Here is a 10,996-nt window from a genome sequence, read left to right as displayed (position 1 = left end):
CATATACCGCAGTGCTGTACAGAGATCGCTGAGCCAGTCCCATCAGTCTCTGTACAGAGGAGCTGACACTCTAATGTCCCCCACAGTCACACACTATTATTATACATTTATATAGCTCTGACATATACCGCAGTGCTGTACAAGGTGAAAGCTCCAGGCAATGTTATCGGAGCAGTTGGAGGTTGTCCAGCTGAATATCCTTTACAGGTACCGGTACCTTTAGGTTTTTTGGGGACACTCTCCCTTTTCATCTCTGGGCTATTGTTGGATCTGATGGGAGATTTTGTTTCATCTGAGGAGAGAGAACATGCTGAGTGCAATAGTCCTACAAAGCCTGCTAAAGGTAAAAAGGAGTGAAAGGTCTATTGGTAATAAGGATTTGTGCTGCTATGGACATTGCAAATATAGTGCCCAAAAAGAGGGCAAGAGACCGTAGCCAATCAGAGGATACCAGTGGTCTACTGTGGCGGGCAAATGTCTCCTGGCATTCACCAATGGCAAGAGGTGACACCATGCTTTTATATAGGGGGGGAGGAAGATGGTTCACTTGAAATGGACAATAGGGGGCGCTCCTTCTGGTAGGAGTGCTGTCATTTTTTCACTTTTAAATCACTTTTTCACTTTTACTTTTTCATTCATAAAGCCGGCTTAGGCATGATGATCCTTATATCAGGATATTAGATATATATTAAGAGAGTATGATGATCATTATATAGGAATATTAGATATACGATATTAGGAGAGTATGACAGTCTTTATATAGGGATCTTAGTTATAAGATATTAGGAGAGTATGATGGTCTTTATATAGGGATATTAGTTATAAGATATTAGGAGAGTATGATGATCCTTATATAAGGATATAAGATATTAGGGGAGTATGACAGTCTTTATATAGGGATCTTAGTTATAAGATATTAGGAGAGTATGATGGTCTTTATATAGGGATATTAGTTAATAGACTATATTAGATTAGATATATAATTTTTGGGGAGAGCCCCCTATAGGGTGCTGCACACTGGGAAGTGCTTTGTCTAACATCTGACTCCATGCACTCAATAAATAAAACATTATTGGACCCCAGTGCTCTACTATTTCTCCATCTGTTTGGGATTCTGGACCAGCTGATCGGCAGAAACGATGATCAGATGGATCTGAGTCTTTCCATATCATACACATGGTTACCTTTTACTGAATGTTTATATGAATATGGGCATGAGTACACCCCAATTTGTGTATATATTTTATTCTATAATACACCCCACTGACCTTATGTACATCTATTGTACATCTAATTATCCCAAATCATCGATCTTTCTATGTCCCAGGGTTATTAGAGAGTTTCATTGGAACAGCCTGACATTCTTCTTGGTTCTTTTGAAACATTCTTCTTTGGGTGTTACTTCCATTTTTTAGATAAAAAAAAAAAAGCATTTTATTCAGGAATGAATCCTATTGGCTGATGCAGATTTGGAGACTTACATCATTCTAACAGATTGTGTATGATCAGGAAATATTGACGGGTGCATGGAAGGTGAATATGAATAGGTCACTGTAGTGAGAAGGATAATTTTTGCTGCATCATATTCTGGCCAAAGTGTACAATGAAAAGAGGAGTCATCTGTGTGTCCGAGCAACCCATCTATACGCACAATGCCTGGAACATGGCTGTTGTGGAAAATCTGATGAGAATGGTGTGACTGACGATGGTGTCTGTGGAAAATAAAAGTGGCTCCATTTCTTTAGTAAGCCTTCTCTTTCTGTCATTCTTCCTTCCCTTTGCTTTCTATAGTGTAAGTGGGGTACAGGGTACAGTGTGAGTGGGGGTACAGGGTACAGTGTAGGTGGGGATAAAGGTACAGGACACGGTGTGAGTGGGGGTATGGGATACAGGATATAGTGTAAGAGGGGTATAGGATACAGTGTAAGTGGGTGCATACAAACACAAATGCTATCTGATGAGCAAAGAAAATGTTTGCGCAGGTCCCATGTATGCCATCGGTTATAAAGAAGTACATATCTATTAGTAAATCAAACTTCATTCACTGTTTTTGATGGTTTAATTGTAGATGTAAAAGAAAAGAGAGAAACATAAAACTAGTGTGATGTTTGACATTGTGTTTGGGAAACCAACTTATCAATTTCTGGTTCAACGGAAGCCCTTGCAATTCTCAGTGAATTCTTAGGATCAGATATTTTGATTCTAATTTTACTCTTTGTGCTGCTGCAAGTCATGGCATGCATAAATCATGATTGGGAAGTTTGGGATTGGGATTACTTAAATTGATTTTGCCATAGTTTCAGTTTCATTTGGAAAGCTGTTATGGTTTGAAACATTGTATTGATAAATTAGGTTTTGCATATTTACCTCATTTTAATAAGCAGTCAAATCCACTAAAAATGCTAAATCTGTAAGACAGTTTTATTGTCAAATTCTGACACAAATTTTGTTTTTGATACCGTGAATGATTTTATTTCATATTGCATATCATAAAACCTTTTTAACATTTGGCCTGGACTTCAGAAAAGTAAATGACGCTGACATAGTCAGCACCCATACTTTTAAGGAATTCCTGGAATTGGGGGATGATTCAATCTCTTAATGACAATTTGCATGACATCATCCATTTTTAAAGCTTTGTGCATACATTTTCTTGATGTACTATGCAAGGATACTTTATCAAAAGTGAGTTTCCAGCAGCTGCATTCTCTTCTAATCATTTTACACTTCACTCTCTTTTACCTACCATACCAGATATATTGAAAATGGACAGAGAAAATCGCTTTAACATACTTTTTACTGCTTCATATAAACCCCTGGATTTAATGGCACTATATATCTCCTCCGTGACATTATATTCATCATTAGTCCCTCTAATAAAATGACAAGTTGAGCCGTATCTGTAGCCTTAGTGCTGTCATCTATCGCCAAAGCATAATATTTCAAATGAGCAGCTTTACTTTTCAAACATCTTTCAACAGATTTTCTGAATTTCTTCTGTTCGCCTAGCTACAGTCTGGAGAGACAAACTGATTTTTGAAATATCTCTTCCATCTGGCATATTTTCCATACATTTCCTAATAAACTCACCATCAGTATAACTAGCTTTTACAATAGTTTCTGTCTAAATAGTAACTTTTAAAAAAAAAATTGTTCACAAGACAGGCTTTTCTTTAGTTCCACACGTTTGTCCTTATCACACATTCCTTTGGCTTCATGTTTTTGCATAAGGCCTTTTTAAATGATAGTCTCAAATTCTCCACAAATTAGGCAGAGCACCTTACTGTTCGCATCAATAAAAAAGTACTCATCTGTTCACTTTTTGTTGACTCCTCCTTCTTCACGCCTCACGTACACAAATGCACTATAACAAAAATAAGGCTGGTATTATGCCATTTGTAAAGGGTAGCAGATGATGCATGAGGCGGGCTAAATAGGAACCACTTAATGGTAGATAAGCACTTTCTGCTCCTGTAAGACGCACACAAGTAAATATAAAGCTGCACATGTGCACAAATAGTGAGAGGGTACTTGCACAAACACCTATGTGCACGAGAGCGGGCAAACGCATGACTTCATTCCCGCAAATTGCGGGAGTGTATTCTGCATAATGCAATCCTAGAAATTTGCTCGGGGCCGCATTTGCAGCAATGTTGGGCCACATGCGACCTGCAGGTTAGACACCCCTGGGGTACAGGGTACAGTGTGAGTGTGGGTGGAGGGTACAGTGGGGGTTGTGGTAAAGGGTACAGAAAACAGTGCGGTTGGAGGTGGAGAATACAGTGTGACTCCTCAAGATTTGCAGAGCATTGCACCCTCCTATCTCAACCCCGACAGATACATATTGTATATTCTGCCGATTATTCCATCACTGACTCCTCTAGAGATCTGCAGAACATTGCACCCTCCCATCTCCCCTGACAGATACATATTGTATATTCTGCAGAACATTGCACCCTCCCATCCCCCCTGACAGATACATATTGTATATTCTGCAGAACATTGCACCCTCCCATCTCCCCCTCGACAGATACATATTGTATATTCTGCAGATTATTCCATCACTGACTCCTCTAGAGATCTGCAGAACATTGCACCCTCCCATCCCCCCTGACAGATACATATTGTATATTCTGCAGATTATTCCACCACTGACCCCTTTATAAATCTGCAGAACATTGCACCCTCCCTGACAGATACATATTGTATATTCTGCAGATTATTCCACCACTGACCCCTTTATAAATCTGCAGAACATTGCACCCTCCCATCTCCCCCTGACAGATACATTTTGTATATTCTGCAGAGCATTGCACCCTCCCATCTGTCAGGGAGGGGGAGATGGGAGGGTGCAATGCTCTGCAGAATATACAAAATGTATCTGTCAGGGGGAGATGGGAGGGTGCAATTTTAATCAGCCAAAGCTCAAGGATCACCCAACAACTTTCAGAATGGCTGCTGTATACTGTGGAGTGCAGATGATCTCCCCAGCAGCCATTGTGGATTATGATTTGTGGACAGGGACATTCTGTGTGAGAAGATGACACTGGGTCTTCTAGTTATGAATTGTGCTGCCGCTTGCATGGTCTCTTCAGGAGAACAAGACTGTGAATTGCAGTGAGATAATTTCTATCTTTTACTATAAGAAGGAGAAATAATGGGTATACAGAAATGATTACATCAAAGCTGAACCAATGGTTCCAATGGGGTATGTGGGCACGTGACTCCACATAAAGAGTTCAGCGTACCACCATGGACCACATATCTTGGACTTTGGATGTAAATAGTGTACGGATTTGATGAATTCTCGTTACAGAGGAGTACATTGCTGCTGGCCAAATACAGCAAGAAGTCCATCCATTTCATCATTGTGAGCCCAGCACCCCAACAATGTCATGCTGGCAGCGGGTGGAAGTGACTCCCAGTACAGGTATAAGCTGGGCCTTGCGCAATGCTTTTCCTTTTGTTCTACTGGACCACCAAAAGTAAAGATAGAGCCACTTTGTGGTAGATAAGGTAGGAATAATAGGTATAATATATATATTTACATGTAACAAAAGCACAGTGCTCCACAGTACATATGGCTCCTGGAATCCATCTTTCCTTCTGAATTTGTCATCCTTTGTGAAGGAGGTTGAAGAGAAACCCAAATACCGTTTGAGTAGCTTCTGTTTGAGGAAGGTAAAAGTGGAGAATGGGTGCACAGCAAATGCTTTTTGCCGAGTGGCCAGTACGTTGCCTGGGTGGACCACAAGAATTGTGTTCTAGAGACCGACATGACACAATTTAACAGTAACCATGTGCCTAGCTGTTGCCCATGACAGTTGTAGTACAGCGTCCATCTATTCTGTACTTTTGTACCCCTCCAGTGGGGTGCAGTACACCTTTCCCTGTGAATCAGTGACATATTCACAAAGTGATTGTTTTATTCAAGGTTTCAATAAGCAGACAACACCCCAGGTGCTTTTCTTGGTTAAATCTGTATATATTTGTTTCTATGTGAGTGAGGTAATGGAAGAGTAGTAGGGAAAAGCTTGTATCAGAACTGGCCCAGTGCCTACAGAGAGGATATTACAAGTCCGTATTAAACACCTGTTCAGTGCCCTTCCTGTCTTCTCTATTACAGTGAGCTGTGGACAGACAAACTTCCCTTCCTGTCCCTTCTATTTGTGAATGAGTCCCGGCTGGTGGCTGCTGTAAGATGATCTCTGCAATCTATTTTCATTGCTTGCCCTCCTGCATGGGTCTAATGCTCTGAGAGTAATAATTCATAATACTCATAGTACAAGCAGTAGGATTTCAGGAAAGGGATCAATAGATCACTTGAGAGGGTCATCCTGATGTATTCAGTAATTTGTTATTCTGATACTTTTACACTTTGTTTTGTTCTGGCTCTTTTCTTCTACTCAGGGACTGGAAACCTTAAACTATTCAGCAGGATCAAGTAGGCCCTGTCCTCCGTGCATCATTTCAACAATTATGACAAAATGTCGGCTTAAGAAGAATATGGCTCAGACTTGGAGCCCCAGAAACAAAACCGCATTGGGTGGGGCTGCCTACATACCCTAACCCTTACCAACCCCCCAACACCTAATACTAAACACTTATCCTGCTATACCCTAACCCTTACCAACCCCCCATCACCTTATACTAAACACTTATCCTGCTATGCCCTAACCCTTACCACCCCCCCATCACCTTATACTAAACACTTATCCTGCTATACCCTAACCCTTACCAACCCCCCATCACCTAATACTAAACACTTATCCTGCTATGCCCTAACCCTTACCAACCTATCAGCTAACCCTCAGAAAATTCCCCTAACACTCCTGAGATCTCCTAATTAATACAAGCTCTCTCATCACTCATCTTTTATCCCTGTATCATGTAACATTTACTAAATCGTCCTTTCCCCAACATGATCTTGTTATCACTTAAGTCTTTCATTCTTACTAAATCTCCCTGAATTTCACCTAATACCTTACCTAATTTTCTCCCCCAACACATTAACCTGTTCTTATCTAACCCTTACAACCCCCAACTCTCACCCTACTAATGCTTTACCCTCCTGAGCCCTCTCTACAATTAGCCGCATGTCTTCTATTGCTTCTTTTTTGCTAATCCCCCCTGGGACATCATCACTTAACTAAACCCCTGCCCACCCCGACTTATCACGCCTCTGAACTTCCTTAACTTTCCATACTACACCTATAAGAACCTCTAAGTGAGGCTCACATACTGTCAGGGTGACAACCAATTGTCCTTTAGAAGAAATGGAATGGATGGAGCTCTCATGATTTAAGCCATAAAAGTCGCAATGATTTCTCTGGGTGCTTCGGGTGGGGTTATTAGGAGGTTTAGGAGCAGATAAAGGTCTTGCCTGTGTTTGGGATGTAAATGCTCTGCAGGTCACTCTGAGGTCCTTTCAGCAGCCCATATGTGACAGTTAGAAACTCAAGCCAGCAGCTGACACTCCTGAGTGGACACAGAATGTCACAGGAATTTTTGGCAGCCAAAAACTTCCGGAAGCTTGACATGTATACAAGTGAGAGGACAACGTCATCTCCATAACTGCGCATGGATTCACATAAGACATTTTGTATATTAATAAGCCACCATGTAACAGCTTGAGAAATGGTTCACTGATAAAAACTAATATAATGACTTTTATAGATTACAAATGTAACTGACACAAATGCTGAAGGAGAAGAGAACATTTCTCATAAATCAATACAGCAAGTGTAGCTTTCGGGAAGTAGCAAACATTGTAAAAGGAAAGGACCCAGAAAGAAGAAAGAGAAGAGAGTGAGGGGATGAGATGTTTGTTCAGAGTACAATAAGGGGGACCCATAAGACACATCTACCACAGAATAGTCATTTGTTAAAGGAGAAAATAGGCCGACATCTCTAGTTTTTACATACTGTACCTCATGCTCTGCTGTACAATCACCCCACATTCTAGCCCAATCTATACACTGTACCCAAAACTCTGCAATGTCCTATACATTGTACCCCAATCTATACACTGTTTCCCAAGAGTCTCATATTCTCTACAGTGTACTCAAAGCACTGCCATACTCTACCATAACTTATACACCAAACTCTACCCTTCTTTGTACCCCAAGCTCTACTGTCCCCTTTCAGCCCTGCTGTACTCTATACTCTCTGTCTTAAACCCCGCAGTATCCTTTTCATTGCACCCCAAACTACCTGCTAGAATACCCCAATATTGCACCCAAGATATTTTCAGAGCTAAATGTCTGCTCATCCTTGTGTTCTATATATAGGTCTGTTCTAATGGGAGGGGAATGATGCCGGGCTATGGCAATCTGCTTATTCACTATCAAGGCACCATTGCATGGAAAAAGTTCTGGTTTTGAATATTTGATTTTCATGTGTAGGCTAATAATCCAGTGTGTGATTTATAGCATAGCAGTTAAAGAGCTGGATTCCTATTTAATGAAGACAACCTTGAGTACCTGCCAAACCATTTCAATACTCAATTTCCAGGGGATCCAGTGCCACCCACAGGTGTAACATGCTAAGTGCAACCAATCAAAGACTGCTCCCAACTTCCCTAGGGAAGGACCCAGCTCTGCCAAGGTCTGCTTTAACATCACTGTCTAAAGATTTCTTTTGTCAAGCAGCTGACAAGCAGGAAACTTTGGTGCTTGTAGACCCCCCAGTTCTTACACAGATGGTCATCTGGTTCCTTGCAGTAATCAGGATCTGTGCATTCCTCCTCATGCATAGGTGAAATAGGCCTGAGTTAATAAAGCTCGCCAAGATTGGACAAGATCAATTAACATGTGTGAACCTGGGTGATCCAGCAATCCTCAAATGGATATGATGCAGGATTGAAAACATTTTCCAAGAAATAGCAATGACTTTATGAAATCCATTCCAGGTTTGCTGGGCCACCCAGGTTCACTTCTGAAACTCTATCTTTTCTAGTCTTGGAGAGAGTTATTAAATCATCTGAGTGATTGCAAGCAGAGCTGAAAGGGCTGAATATCTCCTCCTGAATGATAGGTAATCTAACAATGTGATTGATCTGTCCAATGTCTACCTTTTATCTGCAGTCTTTTCTCTCTTTCTCAGTCAATACTTTCAATTTTCTTTTCTGCTGTTCAGATTCCCAAAAGCCTTCACAATCCGAGAACCATTAAAAAACAAAAATGTATCTAATTATCTATTACCAGGGTGATTCAAAACTCACCTACTGGCCTTCTTCTGTCTCTTAAACTACTTACCCCCACCTCTTAGATTGTAAGCTCTTTGGGGCAGGGTTCTCTCTCTTCTTGTCCTGTGTCACTGTCTGTCTATCATTTGCACCCCTTTTTAGTGTACACCACTGCGTGATATGTTGGTGCTATATAAATCCTGTTTAACAATAATATTCATACCTTTGTGGGCATTTTTTTAGGGTAAACACAATTATATCAACAATGATTGGATGAAAGTAAAATCAATAAGCAATCCATAACTTCTATATACACAGAGAATACATCACCTGGGGCCCCGGGCAGTCCATGTAGAAGCTTCTACCTACCTCATACTTCTCTAAAGTCTGACAACTATCAGCTAAGCAAAGAACGATCAATCTTAGAGAAGCCGGAAAATACATAATTCGGGTTCTGTCAGGTCACAGCTTGTATAATAATCAGACAATAGAGAGATTATATGGTTTATGTTATTTATACCTATAGGGCTCCTAGCAGCGTCATGATGGCCTCCAGTGAGCACTACGATACATCAGATCTTTTACTACACCATGACGGTACATGAGATGCCTTTCTGATTATCAGCAGATCATTGCACTGAGATCTCCAGCAAACAGACAGCCCTGGACATTGGTTTATTATTACTTTGGGTGCTGAACCCCAGGGTGGGGGGATCATTGCCGGGGGGTGTCCGGGCATTGGACGGCTCTAGATTCTCATGAATCCAATCTGCTGGCCAACATCTTATTATTATTATATTTTTAATTGGTATTATATAATTATTATGATTATTATTGTAATATTATTATCATATTATTTTTATTATATAAATATATATCTTATATAAACATCAATTTCCCTAATGATGTAATGAAAATGGGGGCCATGTGTCCAAATTATGGACCCCTGGGGCCAATTACATAGCAAGGGGTGCAAACCCCAAATTCTTACCTACCTGTTACAAAACTAGAACTGCCGTTACACATTGCTGGTTGCTTCGATCTCTTGAGCCCAAATTTCTCTTAAACTTGGGGGTACAGGTGTTGTCCAGAGAAATTGGGGTTCAGGTGCTAGAAGCCTCTAGCATTGTGTAACAGGGTAGATTTTTTGGATGGGCTGAGTTTATGTTCTCATGATGGCCTAACGATGAAATTTTAGGGGGTGTTAGCCACAGGTGTCCCCCACTTGCACCTACATTTCTGGTTTTGTACATCTCCCCTTCCAGAGAAATTGGGGTTCATACTATGAAAGGGGACAGGGTAGTGTAGTATGACGTTTCTAATTTTGGGGTGTACCCTGATATTGTCGGTAGGACATACTAGATGTGGAGGTTTGTACTAGGAGAGATATAAGGCTGCTGAACACGACCCGCAGCACTCACACACAGCGGTGACGCTTTTTGATGACGTTATGGAACACGCCCATTTGTACACGCCCCCTGGTAGATATTTTTTTTGATAGAACACTGCCAGCGTCGCAGCTCAGGGTTGACAACGTGTGCAGTGACTGCCAATCACATCTTCGACACATGTTCCGCTCTCCAATCAGCGTAGACTGTTAGGGTTAGAAACGAGGCCTTGTGGCTTTGACTGGCTGGGGCATCGGAAGAGGTGGGATTTTGCGATCAGATGATGTTTGTTTATTACGGAAGTAGAGAAAGCCGGTTTGGGAAGAGAGAAGGATGGAGGGCGAGCAGGGAGTATCCGGGATCTGCTGCCTGTCCTACAATCAGGACTGCACGTACTGAACGTTACTATGCAACTAAGGGGGGAGGATGGTCTCCTACCATTATATTTTATGGGGGGATTATTATTATTAAACTGTAGTGGGGAATACTCTGCCTGGGGAGGGGCCAGTATTAGACTGTGCAACGGGATGTACTACTACTACTATGTGGCCCCATAGCTGTATATCAGTTGATCCCGTGGCTGTGAAACGGGTGACCCCCTGTGCCCCCGTGGCTGCGTATCGGGTGACCCCCTGTGCCCCCGTGGCTGCGTATCGGGTGACCCCCTGTGCCCCCGTGGCTGCGTATCGGGTGACCCCCTGTGCCCCCGTGGCTGCATATCGGGTGCCCCCCGTGGCTGCGTATCGGGTGCCCCCCGTGGCTGCGTATCGGGTGCCCCCCGTGGCTGCGTATCGGGTGACCCCCTGTGTCCCCGTGGCTGCGTATCGGGTGACCCCCCGTGGCTGCGTATCGGGTGACCCCCCGTGGCTGCGTATCGGGTGACCCCCCGTGGCTGCGTATCGGGTGACCCCCCGTGGCTGCG

The 10,996-nt window shown here is 42.2% G+C and overlaps 1 protein-coding gene across 1 annotated transcript in view; it reads left to right on the top strand.

Moving 5' to 3' along the window:
• The first annotated feature begins 10,336 nt into the window (after positions 1-10,336).
• WIPI1 (WD repeat domain, phosphoinositide interacting 1) overlaps positions 10,337-10,996 on the top strand; it is an 8,105-nt gene continuing 7,445 nt past the window's right edge. Inside the window, exon 1 of the mRNA XM_072414015.1 lies at positions 10,337-10,466. Coding sequence (XP_072270116.1) covers positions 10,408-10,466 — 59 coding nt within the window. The 5' untranslated portion in view covers positions 10,337-10,407. The remainder of the gene's footprint in view (positions 10,467-10,996) is intronic.

Source organism: Pyxicephalus adspersus, chromosome 6, assembly GCF_032062135.1.
Source record: "Pyxicephalus adspersus chromosome 6, UCB_Pads_2.0, whole genome shotgun sequence".
In the NCBI taxonomy this organism is placed as follows: Eukaryota; Metazoa; Chordata; class Amphibia; order Anura; family Pyxicephalidae; genus Pyxicephalus; species Pyxicephalus adspersus.
The sequence above is the reverse complement of the archived record's forward strand: the minus strand, read 5'-3'. Positions and strand labels throughout refer to the sequence as shown.